We start from the raw sequence: 21,833 nt of genomic DNA on the forward strand, positions 1-21,833 counted from the left end.
GTATATTATTTCTTTTTATAAAGCATTATTAAATTTTAAGTGATTTCTAATTAAAGTAAAATAACATTTAATATTTGAATTTAAATTAAAATAAAAATTTCATTATACTATTTTTCACATTACAAGCTCATGCAATGCACTGTGAATGTTATTTATTTTCAAAAAATATGTTTATTTTATTTATCAAGTTAAAATGTGATAGAATTATAATAAACAAAAGCCTTTTATTTATTTTTTATTTTAATTATTGGAACATAAATTTTATTTTATTTTTATATGACTATTATAAACTCAAATTAATCTAAAAATGCATGTAATGATCATTAAATTAAATATTTACATATAAATTAATGCATTCACTATATACACTTTAATTAATTTTACATAATTTTTGATAAAAATATTTTATTTAATAATAATTAAATTTACCACAGCTAATTTTTTTATTTTAATAGTACTTTTAATATTAAAATTTATAATATTATAAATAAATTTAAAAATTTAAAAATTTTCTTTTTAAGTTTATCACTTATTATTATTATTATAACATATTAATTAAGCACTAATACTTTTAAAAAATTAATTATTTTATCAAATGAGATATATAAATATAGATTATGCTTCTATTAATAAATGATTAATCACATAATTGGGATTTGAAAGGATGGAAATATAAAATTAGTATAAATATAAAATCAGTCCCTTTTTTTAAGAATAGCACGGAAATTTGGAATACAAGAAAATGCCGCAAAGTAGCTTTTTTAAAATTAAATAACATCATAAAAAAATATTTTTTAATAAAAAATTGCAATTGGTTATCTTTTATTTATTATATATTTATTTATTATTAAAAAAATTATTTATTTATTAATTAATGAGGAAAATAGGCAAATCATGTTTCGTAGAAGTTAGTTTTAGTTTAACACAAGGAAATTATTGATCGTTAGCGTAATTTCAGAAAACCTCGTTGTTGATTTCCGAAGCAAAGCAACACAGAAGCCAAGCAACTGTTTACCGGTTTTATCCAACGACAATATCTGAATTTTCTGGGAATTGGGTTTCTCTTGCTTTCCATCAGACTTATGAACCCATTGACGGAATCGGAATCGGAATCTAAGCAAGCGTGGAGTCCATGGTCATTCTGTTGCTAACAAGGGTCCTTTCTCATGGGGAATTTTCTCGTCGGATTTATTTTGCCATTGCTTCTCTTAACAGGTATGCTATTTCCAACCTTTTTTTTTTGGGATTTAATATTGGAATTATAATTAATTAGCAATAGTTCGGCTGGATTTTTTTACTTTTAGCTTACAAGTTGCTGCTCTGATGAGTTTTGATGGCCGATTTCTTGTCTTAGACTTAGACCACTGCATTGTTTTAAATTAAGTTTGCTTTGTTCCTTTTGCATGGGAAACGATATCTAATTATGCATTAAGTTGTGAACCAAGCGTATTGGATGTTTAAATGTGTTTGTTTACGTCCCAAATACTGCTAGACACCCTACTGTCTTCCACTGGGGTTCTTGATTTCCTGGGTTCCTCATCTATGGTTTGTGGGCCGATAATCGGGTATTAGACATGATTTGAGTTAATTATGAAAATAGTATGCTATTATGCAACACTAACTGGATTAGTTTCTTTATCAGCCTTTAAAATTGAATTCTTCCTCTAGTTAACTGGTAAGATGATACACATACTGCACTGCCTTAGTCATTAGGTCTTCTATGTAGTGCCCATTTATTTAGATAAGACTTGGTGGGGCTAAATTAGCTAAATTGACTTCAATGTTAGAAACTGCAAGAATCTTGCTGATAAGTTTCCTTACGAATATTGGAATTGCATCTAAATTTCTGTAGACAGATTAACATGTGTGTTGGTTTGCTGCACCAGAATCACCATCTCAATAATTATTAATTTTCCATGTTTTCCTTCTTCTTGCAGCTGCTTTGACTAATTGGAGTTTGATTTCTCTTGTTGATTTAATAGCCTTCCTTCTTATTCAGTATTATGCACCAAAAATAGGTGAGCAGTTTTATGTATATTTATCACTTTCAATGCTTTCCAGTGAAACTGTTGTTATATTGTTGCATAATTCTTTGCCTTTGATAATCTATATTTTGGCCAGGGTAATGTTGTTTCTCCTTTGAAAATCTAATATTGAAATGGTATATCAGTGTTTATTGTTGCTTCTGTTGTCATTAGTGATTTTGTGCAGCAACTTTACTTCTTCATTAGTCCTTGTTGTTAGCTTCTGCTAGTAGAAAATAATAAAGTGATGTTGAAGTCACTAAATGCTTCAGAATATTTTCTTTTAACCTGCCAAAAAAACTTTCATCAGTTATGTTGTATATTTAGATGTGTGTTCTAAAACTTTGAGGACTACTATTTGATGAGATCCTACTTTCATGGACAAATTTGAAATTTTCTTTTTGTAACTTTTATTCTATTAACATAGTTTTTTTCCTTATAGGTTTTCGTTTTCGGAGGCGATTTTTGTTATTGTGGCCCGTTATTTTGTTTTCCCTTCTTGTTATTCTTGGTGAAGTGGTATATCTTATTATATGGGCAATTAAGGGAAGCAAATGGAGTGGAGCAAATGCTTGGTGGGCACATCTAACTGGTTTGATGGTGTAAGAATTTATTTTCATTATTTATGTTGTTCTTTTATTTGTTCGTGGGATCAGCATTTACTGACTCTTTCTCATGGTATGCTTTTACAGAGTCCAGTCCTGGAAATCACTGACTGTGATCTATTTATTGGTTGTACAACTATTAGCGGTTTTTGTTGCTTTCATTGATATATATGGAAACAGATTTGGTGTATTTCCATGGCAAGATTCCTGCTGGGGTCATTTCTTAACTGTTCTCGAGCAGATAGGTCTGTGGGTAGTTCACTCTAGCTCCTGGTTCTATTTTTACAATCATTCTCACAGACACACATGTTTGCACATGCACAAGCACGACATTCATTTCTAAAACCTTTTTATTGGTTAGATTTGTATATAACGTTTTTCCCCACTAATTATAAAAGGTCTTTCTAGAATAGGATTGCAGTGTTATCATTTGGACATCATTTTTTGAGCAGATACACAAGAGTAATTAGTTTTATTAATTCACCTTGATTTGAAGGGAATGAATTTCTCTTGTGATTGTAGGGAGTTTTTGTGTTAGTTCTGGTGTGCTGTTTTGGATTGCAAATTTATTACATTATCAGTGGCTGATGAGATGACTTCAAGAACCAAAATAGTTAATTGCCTCTTAAGATTTCTATAAAGATTATTAACATTTCTCTTTTTGTTTTAATTATTTATTAATGTTGGAGTAATATGTCGAATTATCAAAAGAGTCAAAAGATATATTGGCAAGAGAAACTCATTTTGATCCTTGGATATTTTATCAATGGCTTCTCAATCTTTTGTAGGGATTCTCCTCACTGATATTTTCACTTTTGTTTGCATGGTTGTCCTCAAAAGAAGGTCTTTAGTTAAATACAAAACTACACATTAGGGAAAGAAAAGTAGAATATGAAAGTTTATATATGTGAGTTTAACATTTGTCTTCTCACTTCTTACCAAATATGTAAAATATTTAAGCCATACACTGGCATGCTTACAAAGAAATAATAAAGCGTGAACTTGTTAGGAAGCTTTTTAAAAAGGCATGTCTTTGAAAGTGTATTTCCATGACAGCTTAAGTTGTGAGCATCTTTCTTTTTAGGTTGCTCTATTTTTAAGATGAGCTGAGTTTAGTCCTTCACTTGTTTTCAATTCTTGTGCTGAAAATTGCATGATGGCTTTTGGTCATTTGTTGCTGACGTATTTTTTTCTCTGTCAAAATTTATTTGTTATACATTTTTTTATCCTAATTTATTCATCGTTATCTTTTTTATAAGTTTTCTTCCTTTCCTTTTCCCTCTTTCTTGTTATTCGACATTTTGTTGAATTGGAGTATACTTCTGTGAAATTTCAAGCTCTTATTTTTGTGTTTCTTTAATGTGTATTTCTAATAATAATAATAATAAAGAGTGTGGATATTAATTTGGGATTATTTCTCTGTTTTTCTACATAAAGGCTCTTATTTTAGGGTTGCTTCCTGTTTGCTGTTGCCTGCCATTCAGCTGGGTGTGGGGATTAGCCATCCCTCGTGGCTTTCTCTACCTTTTTTTATTGGTAACTGTGCAGGTCTTGTGGATTGGTCGCTGACAAGCAATTTTCTAGGACTTTTCAGGTGATTTCTCTGTGACACACACACGGCTGTCCCATCCATGTGGTATTTTTGATTATTGTTACATAGTAGTCGATTGTGTGGCTTATGGTTGTTCATAATGCTCTTGAAGGTGGTGGAGACCTCTTCAGCTGTATGCTAGCTTTAGCATTATCCTGCTTTATGTCTATCAGCTTCCTATAGAGGTCCCCAGTCTGTTTCACTGGATAGCTGATTTCATTGGTCTGTTCAAAATATCTGGAAAAACGGAGTGGCCTGAAATTTGTTCTGGTCTCTCTCTTGTACTTTTTTACATCATGGTATGTATCTCTTAAAATTTAGCAGAACTGCGGTCATACTAGTCTCAGATTTATTGGTGTAAGTGAAATTACGGGTTCCACTTTTATACAATTTATGGTCTGCAAATCCATATTGGTCATGCTGTTTTATGCTAAATTCTTCGAGTGATAGCTTTTCAAGATTCTGTAAATGCTTCTGATAAAAAAAAAAAAGATATATTAACAGACATTATGTGAAATTTCTTCCCACAAAGAGGCGACCTAACTTTGGATACTGTTGGATAAGATCAAGTGTGGGCTAGTGCCTACTCATCTCTCTCAAATCCTTCATATCACAGAAGGCAATGTTTTCAAAAATTTGAAAATAAATTTGGTTTAAGTGTGGGAAGATGCTTTTTTGAGGTGAATGAGGCAATGGTGTGTGTTCATTAAAGATTTGAAGTTCTATGAGAAATTAATATGACATATTGTTGCTGCATTTTTTATATGTTAACGTTTCTAGGTTCTCTATATGCCTATGTTTTGTGTGCTTTGGTGGCACTTTTTACTTAAAATAGGCTTTCATTAGGTATTACTCTTGGTAGCCTTATTCATTTACAGTTTGAATTTGTTCTTTGTAAAAGGAGAATTTTCAAATAACAACTGGAGTGTTGCTCTTGATTACCCTTCTTTTTTTGAGATTGAACGCAAATTTTGTTAGAGCAGAAGTTTGGGGGAAATATGGATGATTTGGTGAATTCCTTTCCAATTTATGCAAACTCTTTGTTGCTGGAAAATTAAGTGTTTGCCTAACAATTAACTATTCATCTTTATTATTTATAGAAGATATTTTAAAAGCAATTTGGAATAAAAAAATTTTTAAGCGATTTGTGCTAGAAAATGCTCTTATCCAAATTAGGTGTTCTTCAAATTGTTCAAATTTGTATGTTTTGGTTTCTCAAGGTTATTTACATTGCATCATCCCTTGCCTCTTTCTGCCTCCTAATGCAGCTATCCTTTATTAAGAGTGATTTGGAGGAAATGGATTTTATTATGTCCATGAGAGAAAGTAACCTGGCAGAGCAACTTCTCCCCATAAGGCATTCATTTTTCATTCGTCAATCTAGGTAAGACTTCGAACATAATTGCTCTGGTTGTTCATTTCATTCACCATGCTGTGACACTGTTATCTTTCATAGAATGTGTTGTGAATTTAAAGGTCAACCTAAAGCTCTTCTGATTATGGAACATCATGGATTGTTAAATCTTGGAATTACTTTTCAGTGAGCTCTACAATTACAGTTTCAAGCAAAAGGTCAATAAAAAATAAAGAACTCTCTGTCTGTTTTTCTCCCAACTCCCCCACACCCACCTCTGCATCATAGACATTGGAACATTATTGTTTATTAAAGTTTGGAATTAATTTCAATGAACTCTAAAAATTATGGTTTATTGATGATTAATTTTGAACCCAGGATTGTGAATATCAAACTGGCAGGCTAACATGCTAAACTGGGCTTGAAAGTAGGCTTCCGATCACTAAAATGGCTTCCATTTTAGTTTGGTTTGCCAACACTTATATACCCTTTAATTTTCTTGTACGCTACCAGTGTGGGACTTATTCCCACAAGTGATATTCAACAACTGATATGGTTTTCAGTGATGTATTTCTGAGTTTTAAGAATTTGTACGATGAAAATTTGCTTATCTATATTTGGAAGCATGTATATCTTGTGGCAAATTATTTTCTGTCTGCTGTATATTCAAACTTGCAATAAAGTTACTTTAGCTCTTATGAAATTTTGTATAGTTTTGTCCCATCCAAAAGTTTTTCCATAGCTCTGTGTAATTGTTTATGGATCAAAATAAAACAAGTTTTTGTGTGTACAACTTCTGCTTCTATGCTGGCTCATATCTGAATGGATTAATTCATAACCAATTCTGACGTAAGGTGTTGAGTATTTGACTTGATGCAACGAACTTTACTTTTCTTATTGCTTGCAAGCCAACTAAACAACATATAATTTGCAGATCTGGTGTCAGGCATACCAACGTTTTATTAAGGGGAGCAGTTTTTCGGACCTTTAGTATCAACTTTTTCACGTATGGTTTTCCGGTACATATTCATAAACTATAGTTTTCTTATCACCTTTGTCCTGGAGTAGTCCATCTCATTGTTATAATATAATTATTAGATGGAAGAAAATTTTCTTGAAGGAAGAAAATTTTCTTGAAGGACCTTAATAGGTGCCCACCTGAAATCCATTCAATTAGAATCACACAATTGTTTCTTCAATTTCCTTCAATATAATAAAAATATATTAAATTATTGAACTCTGAATTTGTCATTGGTTAATTTTGGTCGATTTCTGCTAATGGGGCGTGAAACATTGGAGCAAATTCTACTTGAATTGTCCTGTCACAGCTAAAGTTATGTGTGGAAAATTATACTTATTTTTCTTTTTCTTTGCTAATTGTGTTTAATAAATGTGATGCAAAGCTTTGGATAGTATTTCCAATTTGAATCTATTCATATTACATTGTTTGACTTGGAGTACTCTATTTGATAGGTCTCCTTGTTCGCTCTTTCCTACTGGAGTTTTCATTTTGCCAGTGTATGCGCATTTGGGTTACTCGCATATGTTGGCTACATTGTTTATGCCTTCCCTTCTGTATTCCGTATGCACCGGTTAAATGGGCTGCTTCTTGTATTCATTCTCTTTTGGGCAGTTAGCACATATATCTTCAATGTAGCTTTTCCACTCTTCAATAGGAAACTTGAGAAGGTATTTCTCTTTCTCAGAAAAATGTTGTTATTTTTGTAATAAAAACTTGGATGGCTCAGGGTTTTTTTCTGGGTTATGCATGCAGGATATGGAAATCTGGGAGATGGTTGGACTGTGGCATTATCCTATTCCTGGATTCTTTCTGCTTGCACAATTTTGTCTTGGTATTTTGGTTGCTTTGGGTAACCTTGTGAACAATTCTGTTTTCCTCTACTTGTCTGATGAGGGTAATCGACCTTCAATTGAAAACCCCACTGTAGAAGGTAATGAAATGAACTCTTTTAACTGTAATCAACTAATTATAATACTAACAAGCAGATTAATTTGCGCTGCTTATACCTAGATTACATTTTTTTATTTTTAGTTTTGTTGTTTTGTTCTTATGCGTCTAAGATAAGAGTTGCAGAGATGAGAATGTTAAGGTGGATGAGTGGCCATACTAGACTAGATAAAGTCCGTAATGAGAGTATTAGAGAAAAGGTAGGAGTGGTACCAATTGAGGATAAGTTGAGAGAAGGGAGATTGAGGTGGTTTGGTCATGTGAAGCGTAGACAGGCTCCAGTTAGACAAGTAGAGCACATTAGGTTAAATTGACTTGGAGGAGGGTAGTACAACATGACCTAGAAGTATTACAAATTTTTGAGGATTTAACCCAAAATCGTTTAGAGTGGAGAAAGCGAATCCATATAGCCGACCCCAAATTTTTGGGATAAAGACTTAGTTGAGTTGAGTTGAGTTGTTGTTTTGTTCTTATCTTGCCTTATTCCATCTAGTTATTCTGGGGTGGGTTGCAAATTGTTTCTCCATTGTTTTTCTAGGGCTAAGTTTAACAATAGGTGAGCCATGAAGATTTTCCATACCAAATCTTATTGTGTTTCAGTCCTCTACTTGTTGTTTTAACTTGAACTGCGTTGCTTTATACTTCAATTTTTAGTTTCTCATATCTACTTCGTTGATGCTATTGTTTCTATATTCATTCATAAGGTTCATACCCAAATGTTTAAGGTTTGTTTTATGCATGCACAAAAATAATTCTAGGAGTGCTTGATATGTTATTGAAGTATAAAATTTGCTTTGAAGGGTATCGGAATTCTTGTTCTGTAATTTGGTTTGACTGTTCTTTGATTCCCAAACTGATTGGCGTTGCCAATAAAATTATGTTTTTTGTAACCTAATTATTGATCATATCATTGTAAGTGTGGTGAGTTCTTAAAATTATAGTAAGGAACTGAAGAGGCTTTGAGGGAACATTAATAGCATTTTGGGGTTCTGGTAGACTGTTGATGAGTGATTGCATGAATGCAGGGCTTGATTTGAAATATGTAGTCATATTGTTTTTAGTGTTTATGGTTGATAATAACCTCACAAGTAACTTGAAAATGAATGCTTAATAAACTCGTCTTAAAGGTGCTTAATGGAGTTTTTACTTGAGAAGAGATTGGAAAAGGCTACAAATCTTGTGGGATAGAATTCACAAATACTCTAGGCTTGTGATTTCTTATGGTTGGCAGTGGAAATGGCTTTGTTGGATTCCTTGTATTCCTGTGAATGTCAATCCTTGGATGAAAGTCCAGTTTGAATAAGAATGCGAATGCTAATTGTTATAGTTTATTTCCCTTTTGTTTTTATAAATTTCCAGAGCACATCTTCTCTGTGGCATTTTCTTTAAATAACTTTTTGTTAATGAACAAAATCACACAATCATCTTATCATTAATTATTACACGCCTTTAATGGGATAAAGTATCATGTGTCCCTTTTTACATCCTTTTTGAGCTTATGTGAAACAATGAAAGGAGTTCTATATTGACACTTGATTGTCATGACACTGTATTCAGATGTCTCTATCGTTTGTAATGTTCAAGTTCTCATTGTTGACTTTTCTTTTAATTTTCAATCTCTGAAGTCACTTATAAATCAAGTAATCAACCAATTTTCACTGATTTTTTCTTTCATTGCTCTAGTATGTAAGCTGGTAATATTAACTTATCAGGACAATGCTTCTTCGATGTGATTGAGTCATTATGTTCCTTTATTACAGTGGAAGAAGGTACCAAGGTGTTGATTGTGGCCACAATTGCATGGGGACTGCGAAAATGCTCCCGGGCTATTATGCTGGCACTTATTTTCCTCATTGCCATGAAACCTGGTTTCATCCATGCTGTATATAGTGAGTTCTTTTTGAAAAAATAAAAAAGCCACTATTTTGTTATAAATTTATGTTAGCATGAGACCTTTTGTTCACTAATCAAGGATGTATACGAACAAATGGCAATTTGTGATATAAACATAACTTGGTCTTAATTTGCTAATGGGTGTTCTGTTCTTACCTCTGCTTCAGTGATATTTTTCTTGGTATATCTTTTGAGCCATGGCATCAGCAAAAAGATACGTCAGTCCCTGATTCTTCTGTGTGAAGCTCACTTTGCACTGTTATACATTCTTCAGATTGATTTAATCTCTCATGCTTTAGAGCAAACAGGATCCTCAAGTATGGAAGTTTTGCTGCAGTTAGGTAGGCATTTATTTTAAGCTTTCAACCTGAATTATTACCTTCTCAATGGGTATAAACATGGGTTTTAATTAATTTCTTAGCAGATTTTGATATATGATGAGAAAAGAGAAGCAATTGTAAATGAAATATTTTGTGTGATTTGGAGCAGGTCTTCTTAAACAAGATAGTTCCTGGGATTTCTTGGAAATTGCCCTGCTTGCTTGCTTCTGTGCCATTCATAACCATGGTTTTGAGATGTTATTTTCATTCTCAGCAATTGTGCAGCACACACCAAGCCCTCCTGTTGGATTTAGCATCTTGAAAGCCGGACTGAACAAATCAGTCCTCTTGTCAGTGTATGCCTCTCAGACTGCCAAATACAGCCATGATAGTCATTCTTATGGTATTAGTTCATCTATACCTCATTACAATTTTTATTGATGTTGCAATTTGATTGCCATAGTCAGGAGGCCTATCTCTTTTCACCCCTATAATTTATATTTGTGATAGAGGACACATCTTACATCTTTAAAGATAAAAAACATGGTGATATTTCTACAGGACTTGCTTTTTCCCAGTATATGATATATTGGGAAAAAGAAGGGCAGTCTATCCATGGGATAGGAAAAGAAAAGCATTAAAAGATTACCTTGTTATCTATATTTGGATGTTTGATGTTTCAAAGGATAATAAAGGATTTTAAGCAATAAGGGTAAAATAGTTTTATATACACACATATATATAGTGAGGGGGAATAACTCTTATTCCCCCAATTTTGACAAGAAAGCAAAGCGGAGTTTGAAGGGATAACTAATGCCTTTTTATCCTTTCTTTTTCTAACCTCATTAAACTCCCAAGCAAAGGTAACATGTTATCCCCTTTTTTTTTCCTTTCCTATCCCTTTCCATCCAAGAAAGTATAAACTCTTGTTCTTTAATGAATTTACTCATGAAGATATGAACTTCTCAGTACACATTGGATCATGGATTTAAATCACGATCGTGATTGCGGGTAATTGAAATAGGCTTGTAATGGTCTAACATAATAGTAACAACTATCGCTATGCTATTTTTTTTTTTTTTAAAACTGCAAAGTTCATGAAAGGAATAGATATTTAAAGATATAATTAAAATTAAGATACACAACTAAATAATAAGAATAAATGCATTAAATAAATACATTATATCCATCATTCTTAGAGACATCATTAGTGTTAATCAATTTAAAATTAAAATAACTAAGTAGATAATAAAGAATTAACCTTATTACCACTAAAATGATTGTTTAGGAGGTTCTTGATTATCTTGACGTTGATTTTGAGAGCTTTGATCATCAAACATTAATGAAGCCTTATACTTTCTTTGATGTTATTTTCCAATTGCTTGTGTTTTTACTAAAATTAATTGTGAAATAGTTAAAAATTAGAAAATAGACAATAACCTATAGATCGGGCAAACTAATGCTTCATACTATAAATTTCATAAACAACCTAGCCTTAAACCATTATTTTCTTCAACATAAAATAAAGACAAATAACTCACCCTTTGTGAAATATGGATGTGGAAGTGTGATTAAGTGCTCTTAGTTTCAAATAAACCTTCACTAATTGATAATCTTAGCTCAAGAAATGAAAATTTGTAATAGATGGAAAATTTGAGATAGAAAGTTGAGAGAAACAAAAGAGGAACCCTGGAAACTAGAAAGAGATAAGCTCTGTGCCTCATTGCTCCAAAATAAAATGGACACATAACAGCTGTTACCTGTTACTTGAGGCCAGTAACAGTCGTTACAATTATGAACGGCCATTAAACCTGCAATTTTTTTTTCTGCCATTATTTCATGTGTATAACGGTAAAGGCCCCCTTCAAAACCTGTATTTAACTGCCATTTTGTTATGGAATATCTGTTATTTAAAACCATATATTGGATTTGTATTGTTATGACTGTGCCGTTGGTTATTGGATCAAGGTATATGATCCATCATAGTTTATAAGTTATTATAGGACTGGTTCTCAGCCTTTCATTTATCCTCTATCAGATGTGAAATAATAATCATCACACTGTTTATCTAGCCTTCCATCGTGAAGTTCTAAATGAGAGCTGTGGCTGAACCCACTTTGAGTGGTGCTGATACTATGGCTAATTTTCACCTACTTTAAAAGTTTAAATATAGTAAACTTATTTGTCTTTTCTGTTCTCAGAGAGTAGGATAGCATCTTTCCTCAGTGCAGTTGGGCAGAAGTTCTTATCCATGTATCGATCATGCGGAACCTACATTGCATTTCTGACCATTCTTTTCACAGTATACCTGGTGACTCCCAATTACATATCATTCGGGTATATTTTCCTGCTCCTAGTTTGGATAATTGGAAGGCAACTTGTTGAGAAAACAAAAAGGCGTCTATGGTTTTCTTTAAAAGTATATGCTATCATGGTTTTTGTCTCCATCTATAGCTTGAGCAGTTTCCCCCGCCTTGAGATGTGGCTGTCCATGTTTATAGATCTGTATTTTTACTTAGGCTACAACTCAAAGGCTTCATTGTTGCAAAATGTTTGGGAATCTCTGGCTGTCTTAATAGTGATGCAACTTTATAGCTATGAGAGGAGACAAAGCAAATATAACAGGTCGGATGATCCTGATCCATTGGATTCTGGAGTATTTGGGTTCATGAAACGATTTCTGATTTGGCACAGTCAGAAGATCCTGTTTGTTGCATTATTCTATGCCTCTTTATGTCCAATTAGTGCTTTTGGTTTTGTATATTTACTTGGCCTTGTAATCTGTTCAACTTTACCCAAAACTTCTCGGATACCATCCAAATCATTCCTGTTATATACTGGATTTCTGGTGACATCTGAGTATCTATTTCAGATGTGGGGTAGACAAGCTGGAATGTTTCCAGGGCAAAAGCACTCTGAGATTTCCCTTTTCTTGGGTTTCCGTGCATATGAGCCAGGTTTTTGGGGGCTAGAGTCAGGATTGAGAGGAAAAGTCCTAGTAATTGCTGCTTGCACTCTTCAGTACAATGTCTTCCATTGGTTGGGTCAGATGCCAAATCCTATTCCAGATAAAGGAAAATGGGAAGAGCCTTGTCCATTGTTTGTCTCGGATGAAAATGCCGTTATGAATGATTCCATATCCAATGATGAAAATAAGCCACCATTAGACTATAATGTGCCATCTGTAAAGAGAGAGGGAGTTACAACTGCAAGCACACACTCTTTCACCTCTGGTCTTACTCAAGTGCCCAACCTTCTGTCCAATAAAACTGTTGCAGATGGTAGTAGCACCCGAATATTTTCATTTGGATATATCTGGGGAAGCAGCAAGGAGAGTCATAAGTGGAATAAGAAGAGGATTCTTGCATTGAGAAAGGAAAGATTTGAAACACAGAAGACCCTCTTGAAAATATACTTGAAATTCTGGATGGAGAATATGTTTAACCTTTTTGGCCTTGAAATAAACATGATTGCATTGGTTCTAGCCAGCTTTGCCTTGTTGAATGCCATCTCTATGCTATATATTGCATTGCTTGCTGCTTGTATTCTTGTAAAACGGCGCATTATACGTAAGTTGTGGCCTATATTTGTGTTCTTGTTTGCATCCATTCTTATCCTGGAGTACTTTGCTATCTGGAAGAGCATCTTTCCTTTGAATAAACGTATCCCGAGTTCAACTGATCTATCTTGTCATGACTGCTGGAAAAGCTCAGCACTTCATTTTCAGTATTGCAAGAATTGTTGGCTGGGTAATCCCTCTCTGTCATGTTAGACTTGTTTCTTGACAAATCATACAACATGGTTAAATGCATTCATTGTTTCCTTTCAATTCCTATGGATGTTGGCAGCCTTGCAAAATACTATATCTGAATGTATGCCTCAAAAAGGCCATTATTCATGTTCCTAGACTCAAAGTTATTATCACATAGCTGAGTTTTAATCCTCTTGCTCTATGCAAGGATACAGATACTTATTCACATTAAAATTTTGAAGATCTTTCAGAGGGCTTTCTTTTGTTGCATCACCCTCGCTCCCACTCCTAGTTCCTCACCTTAGCTGAATTCTCGGGGCATACAATTCTCATATGATAATTATTTTCTCCATGCATTCTTCTAGCCTAATCACCATATGCTAATTTTAAGTGTTGCGTTTGATGTAGGACTCATTGTGGATGATTCACGGATGCTTGCCAGCTATTTTGTTGTCTTCATGCTTGCTTGTTTCAAACTCCATTCCGATCGTTTTTCCAGTTTCTCAGGCTCATCAACATATCGTCAAATGATGTCTCAACGTAAAAATACATTCGTTTGGAAGGATCTCTCTTTTGAAACTAAAAGCATGTGGACTTTTCTCGACTACCTTAGACTTTACTGCTATTGCCATCTGTTGGATCTTGTGCTTTGCTTGATTTTGATTACTGGAACCCTTGAATATGACATTCTGCACCTTGGTTATCTTGCATTTGCTCTGGTTTTCTTTCGGATGAGACTTGTAATGTTGAAGAAGAAGAACAAGATGTTCAGATTCTTGCGCATATACAACTTTGCTCTTATTGTTCTGTCTCTCGCTTATCAATCTCCTTTTGTGGGTGTATCTAAAAGTTCTGGGAAGTGTGAGACACTAGATTACATATATGAGATGATCGGGTTTTATAAGTATGACTATGGGTTTAGAATTACTGCAAGATCTGCACTTGTCGAGATTATCATATTTGTGCTGGTATCACTTCAGTCATATATGTTTTCCTCCAGCGAATTTGATCATGTTTCACGTTATCTTGAAGCAGAGCAAATTGGTGCCATTGTGCATGAGCAAGAGAAGAAAGCAGCATGGAAAACTGCACAGTTACAACACATTCGTGAATCTGAGGAGAAGAAACGCCATCGTAATATGCAAGTGGAGAAGATGAAATCTGAGATGCTTAACTTGCAAATTCAGCTTCATAACATTAATTCAACTGCTAATTGTGGTGGCACTTCCCCTGATAGGGAAGGCCTGCGAAGGAGGACTACTTCTCTTACTTCTAAAAGAGATTCTGCTAGTCCTGAGAAAGTTGAACAAACCCTCAGGAAACAAGAGCCGATCATTAGAGATGATTCATCATTTCCTTTCGAAGTGCATGAATCTCTGGTTAGTTTGAATACAGAAAGTCTAGAAAAAGAAATGTCTCCAAAGTATTCTTCAGAATCTCCTATTTGTGAGATCACTGAGATCACACAGGAATCAGCTGATAGCTTGCTTTTTGATTCTGGAAAAAAGGAGAGGGCCCAGTCAAAGGAAAACCCTTTGAAATCTGCAGTACAGCTGATAGGTGATGGTGTCTCTCAGGTTCAGTCTATTGGAAATCAGGCAGTTAATAATCTTGTGAGCTTCTTAAACATTGAACCAGAAGATTCAGATGCAAATGAGAACTTCTCTTCTGAGAGTGGAGTGTGTGATGAGATCGAGAGCCAGAAGAATAAACACATTAATTTGGATCGTTCATCTTCTCTGCAGTCAGACGTGAGTTCTGACACTACAAGTCTGCAGATAGGGAGGATCTTCTGGCATATATGGTCTCAAATGCGGTCCAATAATGATGTAGTGTGTTACTGTTGCTTCATTCTCGTCTTTCTGTGGAACTTTAGTTTGCTTTCTATGGTATACCTTGGAGCTCTTTTCTTGTATGCTTTATGTGTGAACACTGGCCCCAATTACATCTTCTGGGTTATCATGCTGATTTACACTGAAGTTTACATTTTGCTTCAGTATCTCTATCAAATTATCATTCAGCACTGCAGGTTGACTATTCATTCAGACCTACTTCGCGAGTTAGGATTTCCTGCACATAAAATCGGCTCATCCTTTGTCATTAGTTCATTGCCTCTGTTCTTTGTTTACTTATTTACCCTCCTACAGAGCTCTATAACTGCAAAAGATGGTGAATGGATGCCTTTAGTGGACGGTAAATTCTGTAGAAAAAGTACTCTGCATAGAGAAGAGGTTCTTCTGAGTTATAGTTGGAGTGAAAAGGCACAGGAACTACTGCATGTAATAACAAGCATGGTAAGATTGATAGTCAGAAGCGTCTTTAGGTACTGGGAATCACTTACACAGGGAGCAGAGTCTCCTCCATTTTTGGTCCAGGTGTCCATGGACGTGCACATGTGGCCGGAGGATGGAATTCAGCCAGAGAGAATAGAGTCTGGAATAAACCAATTGCTTAAAATTGTTCATGATGAGAGATGCGACGGAAAGAGCCCAAATCTTTGCCCTTTTGCTAGTAGGATTCATGTTCAGAGCATTGAAAGAAGTGAAGAAAATCCAAACATGGCCTTGGTTGTTTTTGAGGTGGTATATGCCTCCCCTTTGACAAGCTGTGCATCAGCAGAGTGGTATAAGTCACTGACTCCAGCAGCCGATGTAGCAAAGGAGATTCTTAAAGCAAAATATGATGGGCTTGTTGAAGCAATTGGATTTCCATACCTTATTATCTCCGTCATTGGGGGAGGCAAAAGAGAAATTGATCTATATGCCTACATATTTGGTGCAGATTTGAGTGTGTTCTTCTTAGTTGCAATTTTCTACCAATCTGTTATAAAAAATAAAAGTGAATTTCTAGATGTTTATCAGCTTGAAGATCAGTTTCCAAAAGAGTTCGTATTTGTCTTGATGGTTAGTCTCTATCAATTTCTTTATTACTATTATTTTTGTTACTATGTAGTATTTACTGTAATTTTGAAACAGAATTTAAGATAATGATCGAGTGCGGTAGACAACTGAGATACAAATTTGTGACATTTATTGATCATCTAGTATATGCTTTGTCTTCAAATCATCTTTAGTTAGAAACTTAGAATGGGAACTGTAATTTTTCAAAATTTTTCTTGAAAAAGCCTTGTATCAGATTTTGCCAGCTTCTATTATTCAAGCGACTGAATGATGTTTGCCGAGAGAGAGATTGAGGGAGGGAGATTTATGATTGTTTAATTCTGATAAATATACAGGTCTCTCCTTTTTACTAGCTGCCTAAGCAGTGAATGCTTTCTATTCTTTTGGGTTCACATTGTTGTCCTATTTTCTCTTGGTTTCTAACTGTTTTAAATATTTTATATGCAGGTTATCTTCTTCTTGATTGTACTTGATCGCATTATTTACCTCTGTTCATTTGCCACTGGAAAGGTGATCTTTTATATTTTCAACCTCATTCTCTTTACATATTCAGTTGTAGCATATGCTTGGCATTTGGAATCTTCCCAAGAGCATGCTGCAGGGTTTGCACTCCGTGCTATATTTCTTGCAAAAGCAGTTTCTCTATCACTGCAAGCCATACAAATCCGCCAAGGGATTCCTCATAAAAGCACCTTGTATCGACAGTTTTTGACTAGTCAAGTTTCACGAATTAATTATTTAGGGTATAGACTTTATCGAGCTCTGCCATTCCTTTATGAATTGCGATGTGTGCTGGACTGGTCGTGTACAACCACCTCTTTGACCATGTATGACTGGCTGAAGGTAAATTTCTGTTGTAGCTAGCATTGCACTCTCATTTATCTGGCTTCATCAACTCTTAACCTTTTCATTGACTGGCAGTGGCACAACTATCACCATTGTTGAGTCATACCACATATTAGCTTAGGCTTTTGAGTTGGATTGCATGTTTTTCACAACCATGCTTACTATCCTTGCTGTTTGTGGTTTAGCCTTCGCCCTTGAGAAAATAGACTAATTGCAAAGCAACATGCTTCTACTCTTCTTGTTGTTAGTCCCCTTTTAACATTGTCGCCTTTTGAAAATATGTGCTTCCATATACAGTTTAAAATGGATTGAAATTTGAATTTTTGAATTTCTTTATGATTTCTCTCCTCTTTTCTGACTCTGCAGGAATTATCATCCACTAGTATTCTGATGTATCATTTGATTAATTTCAATTTTGTTTGTAATTTTTTTTGTAATTTTTTTTCATTGATCAAGTAATCAATTGATTATTTTCTCGTTTGTAAGTTGTGACACTATTCTTTGTAGCATTCTCATTGGTCAATTGCATGCTGATTTCTGGAACTAACAAATAGCTTTTCCTTTTAGCTGGAGGACATACATGCAAGTCTATACCTCGTTAAATGCGACACTGTCTTGAATAGAGCTCAGCACAAACAAGGAGAGAAGCAAACAAAGTGGACCAAATGTTGCAATGGGATTTGCCTGTTCTTTATATTAATCTGTGTCATTTGGGCTCCTATGCTGGTAAGAAACTTATAATACACATCTATCTTCAGTATGCATGCCTAAGTGAATTTTATAATGGCTACAGTATTATATGCAATTTCTTTTTCACAAGTTCTGAAAAAGATTATGCACAAAAAACTTTGCTAGAGATATGAAATTGGATAATGCTGCTTATGATAGTTAAGACTATTTTTATTGTTATTTGAAAAATAAAGGACCTTGTAGAATGGGAGGAAAGACAGAAGGAGAGGAAAATTAAATATTCCATTTTTCCTTTTAAGATAGAGAGGAAATTGTGGTGAAGGAAAATCAATGGAAAGAAAATGGAACAAAGAACACGCATGGGGCCTACCAAAAATTTTCTTCTCAAACTAGAGAGGAAAATGGTTGGAAATGAAATGGAATTACAAATTTGCCCCTAGAACGACATTTTAACCTTAAAAACTAAGGATAAAATTATATATTCAACATCATAAAACAACTTTTCTCGCATTTTAATTCCTATATTTTCCTTCCAATCCAAACAAAGGGAGAATAATTTTCTCCTCCTCAAACCTCGTTCCACCCTTTTTTTTTTTCCTTCCTAGATGTGCTTTCAAACATAGGGTTAATGTTCCATGAAATGTTATATTTTCCCTTGCAGATTTACAGCAGTGGCAACCCAACAAATATTGCAAACCCAATTAAAGATGCAAGTGTTCAGCTTGATATCAAGACTGCAGGTGGGAGGTTGACGTTGTATCAAACTACTCTTTGTGAGAAACTCCAATGGGATAATGTCAACTCAGATGTTGATCTAGATCCTAATGGTTATTTAAATTTATATAATAAGAATGATATTCAGCTGATATGCTGCCAAGCAGATGCAAGTATGTTATGGCTTGTTCCAGATGTGGTTCAGAAGAGATTTATCCAGTCCCTTGACTGGGATCTGGATCTGGATATTCTTTTCATTTGGGTACTTAACAGGGAGAGGCCAAAGGGCAAGGAAGTTGTGAAATATGAGAAACCTGTTGATTCTCTGGATCTTCCAACACGATCAGATGTCCAGAAAGTTCTTAATGGTTCAACAAACAGCTTTAGGATATACAATCTTTATCCTAGGTACTTGCGTGTTACTGGTTCTGGTGATGTCAGACCTTTGGAACAAGAGGTATCCAATTTTATCCAAGTACTTCCCTTCATTTATTCAGATGCTAGATCTCTCTCTCTCTCTCTCTCTCTCTCTCTCTCTGTGCACTTATAAACACCTGTGAAATTATTAATTATGCTTTGTATTCATTGTTTCCTGGTCCTGTGTTTTGCTGTTATAAGAATTCTTTATATTATGATACATGGTTGCTGTTGAAATTAATTTGCTAAAGCCTTTTTAACACTCGTATTTGGATTCTTTCTCTAGTAATTCATGTGTTGAAATGTCATTTTGAGATATTAATTTATCAGTAATTGGTAAATGAAATTTTGGTTTTTAATTGGTACATAAGGGATGGTCTAGCCAGTGTATGAGGATTTTATTTTTTATTATTTTTTTTTTTTTGCAAGCTAGAGAGGGTTAGATGCACATAGCCTTCTTTTTTACTTTGAAAGGAGGCTTCTCCGTACTTTGAACCTGTGATGGAGCATTTTCACTGTTGTTCCAACCATCCTAAAAACAGTAGTATAGCAATTGTAAGATAAAAAGTTTTCTTTACACATGTTTGGTTTTTTTTTTTTTTTAATGAAATTACAACTAAACATCTGCATTTACAGGTAAGCGCAGTCAGTGCAGATCTCATTATAAATCGGGCAGACTTTATCTGGTGGTCATTTCATGGTATCAATTCATCAGATTTAAGCGGCTGTGGAGGCTTGACAGGACCCACGGCCATCATAATGTCTGAGGAAACTCCACCACGTAAGTTTAAGGGCCATCTCTATGTCGTAGATACCATAATACATGGGATAAATTTCTTTACGGTAATGTCATTGCTAGAATTCTGCTGCAGAGGGAATTCTTGGTGACACAATCAGCAAGTTCAGCATCTGGGGTCTTTACATAACTTTTGTGCTTGCTGTGGGTCGTTTTATCAGACTTCAGTGCTCAGACTTGAGAATGAGAATACCATATGAAAATCTACCTTCCTGTGACAGGTAAAGGGCTATTTTATGGGTCTCTTTTCTCATAGGTCAATTTTTCTGACAATGATGCATGATCATAACAAATTTAGGGTTGGATTCTATCCTTTTGAATTATATAGTTAAAATATATCTTTTCCTCCACTTAAAAATTTAGGTTAGTGTCCATAGACTTCGTATTTGGTTTGGACTGTTAATAGTTAACTTTAAATTGGGATAAACTTATGTTTAAAATAAAAACAAGCTGCCCATTAAATTTATAATTATTACTAACTTACTTTGTTTGGGCTACTATTTGATCTTAATGTTTAAAAATAAAATAGAACTATCCACAGAATTTAACCCACTTACCTTTTGTATACCAATCACAACATCCTTAATGAAATTTTCTCTCGTGTTTTCTACAAACAATTTCATTTAATGATTGTTTAGATTTATGTATGGAAATAGATATCTCTGAGTTCTGATATTAACAAATATAAGAAAGAGAAATCGTATAATGATTTCAAACCATGGAAAGTGTTGAAAATAATTATGATAATTAAAAAATAAATGCTCTTTCAATTCGCTTCTTAAAGATAGAAAATTATGACATTGATTACCTCTTAATATGAACTGTACCCAGATTAAGAAATACAAGAGCAATAGTTTTATTCTGTGAAAAAGCAATATTTTTAATGATCATTTGTGCATGTATGTGTGTTTTACATATACTTCTGTATTTGCCCATTTGTCCCCATTGATGTAAATTTCTGAATCTGCCATTAACAAAATGTAATGAAAATTTTCTGCAGTGTCTTTTACTCCCTAAATGTTGTATAAAACACAATGAATAAATGCAACTTGCCTTGACACCCCTCTTTAAGAGAAGGGAAAAAAGGCTGAAATATACTTTGCTGGATTTCAGTTTTTGGGGTTGAATTGCAAAGTTTGCCAATTTTTCTTGATCTAGGGGAATAAATGAACAATAGGCTTTGTTTAGGCACCTAGCTTTAGTCTGGCGTCCAAGTCAAGAAAAAATTCTGAGTACTTCATGTTGCAGTGTCTCCCCTATCTATGTTAATAAAAATATTGCATGATGTAGGTTGATAGCCATCTGTGAGGATATATATGCCGCAAGAGCAGAGGGTGAGCTTGGAGTTGAAGAGGTCCTTTACTGGACACTTGTAAAGATTTACAGATCACCACATATGCTCCTCGAGTACACCAAACCAGACTAGGTTGATTTAGTTACAGTGAAATGCACACATATATGTATCAACTTTGATTCTTCTTTTTGCGCCCCTGAGAAACTCCGGCACACTAATCACATGGTTTCTGCAGAGGATCCCTGTTTTTGATTGATGGATCTTGCATGCTTTTATCGATCTTCATTTCATCTGTCGAGCGATAAACGCTTCACAAATTACAACTGAAGAACTATGGTAGTTCGAACACACAATGACGTGCTTTGTATTTTATATGTAATTCTTGGTCTACCCTTATATTTGTACAGAACTGTTAATCATTTTATAGAAAGGGGCAGTATATGTATCTGTACTTCCAATGAAATTAAATTATTTTGTTACAATATTCAGATCACAAAAATTAAAAATGAAATAGAAATTCAAATGCAGTTTGCGAGGATCTATCGCTCTTGCTTGTGTTAGCTAATTACGCTTCTGTCTCCTTTTTTTCGCTTATGGCCTATTAGGGATTTTTTTTCCCCCTTTAAGAATTGGGGATTAAAATTGGAAATTGCTTCCTAAAAAGCAGCG

The 21,833-nt window shown here is 34.3% G+C and overlaps 1 protein-coding gene across 4 annotated transcripts; it reads left to right on the forward strand.

Annotated features, from left to right (window-relative positions):
- The first annotated feature begins 896 nt into the window (after window positions 1-896).
- On the forward strand, window positions 897-21,646 carry LOC110665514 (piezo-type mechanosensitive ion channel homolog). Of its 4 annotated transcripts, none has more exons than XR_002496917.2 (21): window positions 897-1,215; window positions 1,938-2,018; window positions 2,467-2,626; window positions 2,717-2,874; window positions 4,067-4,223; window positions 4,333-4,519; window positions 5,489-5,604; window positions 6,509-6,593; window positions 7,048-7,263; window positions 7,349-7,526; window positions 9,304-9,432; window positions 9,604-9,777; window positions 9,926-10,159; window positions 11,958-13,505; window positions 13,916-16,410; window positions 16,855-17,250; window positions 17,821-17,979; window positions 18,605-19,114; window positions 19,711-19,855; window positions 19,934-20,091; window positions 21,161-21,312. XR_002496917.2 is itself a non-coding variant. In XM_021825677.2 (21 exons), the coding sequence occupies exons 1-21, from the start codon at window positions 1,167-1,169 to the stop codon at window positions 21,294-21,296; spliced, it is 7,458 nt and encodes a 2,485-aa protein (XP_021681369.2). In that variant the 5' UTR covers window positions 897-1,166; the 3' UTR covers window positions 21,297-21,646. The 4 variants fall into 4 exon arrangements, 3 of the variants coding, with proteins under 3 accessions (XP_021681369.2, XP_057994462.1, XP_057994460.1); XM_021825677.2 differs by having other exon boundaries at window positions 19,947-20,091; window positions 21,161-21,646; XM_058138479.1 differs by lacking the exons at window positions 897-1,215; window positions 1,938-2,018; window positions 2,467-2,626; ... (2 more) ...; window positions 4,333-4,519; window positions 6,509-6,593 and having other exon boundaries at window positions 5,502-5,604; window positions 19,947-20,091; window positions 21,161-21,646.
- The last annotated feature ends 187 nt before the right edge of the window (window positions 21,647-21,833 follow it).

Source organism: Hevea brasiliensis, chromosome 2 (genome assembly GCF_030052815.1).
Source record: "Hevea brasiliensis isolate MT/VB/25A 57/8 chromosome 2, ASM3005281v1, whole genome shotgun sequence".
Taxonomy (NCBI): Eukaryota; Viridiplantae; Streptophyta; class Magnoliopsida; order Malpighiales; family Euphorbiaceae; genus Hevea; species Hevea brasiliensis.

Bases quoted from the DNA above. Each gene is read 5' to 3' on its own strand.
- LOC110665514 (XM_021825677.2), top strand. From the start codon at position 1,167: ATGGGGAATTTTCTCGTCGGATTTATTTTGCCATTGCTTCTCTTAACA. The intron at 16,411-16,854 runs GTTAGTCTCTAT...TTTTATATGCAG, and splicing joins AGTTCGTATTTGTCTTGATG to GTTATCTTCTTCTTGATTGT. The intron at 19,115-19,710 runs GTATCCAATTTT...CTGCATTTACAG, and splicing joins TCAGACCTTTGGAACAAGAG to GTAAGCGCAGTCAGTGCAGA.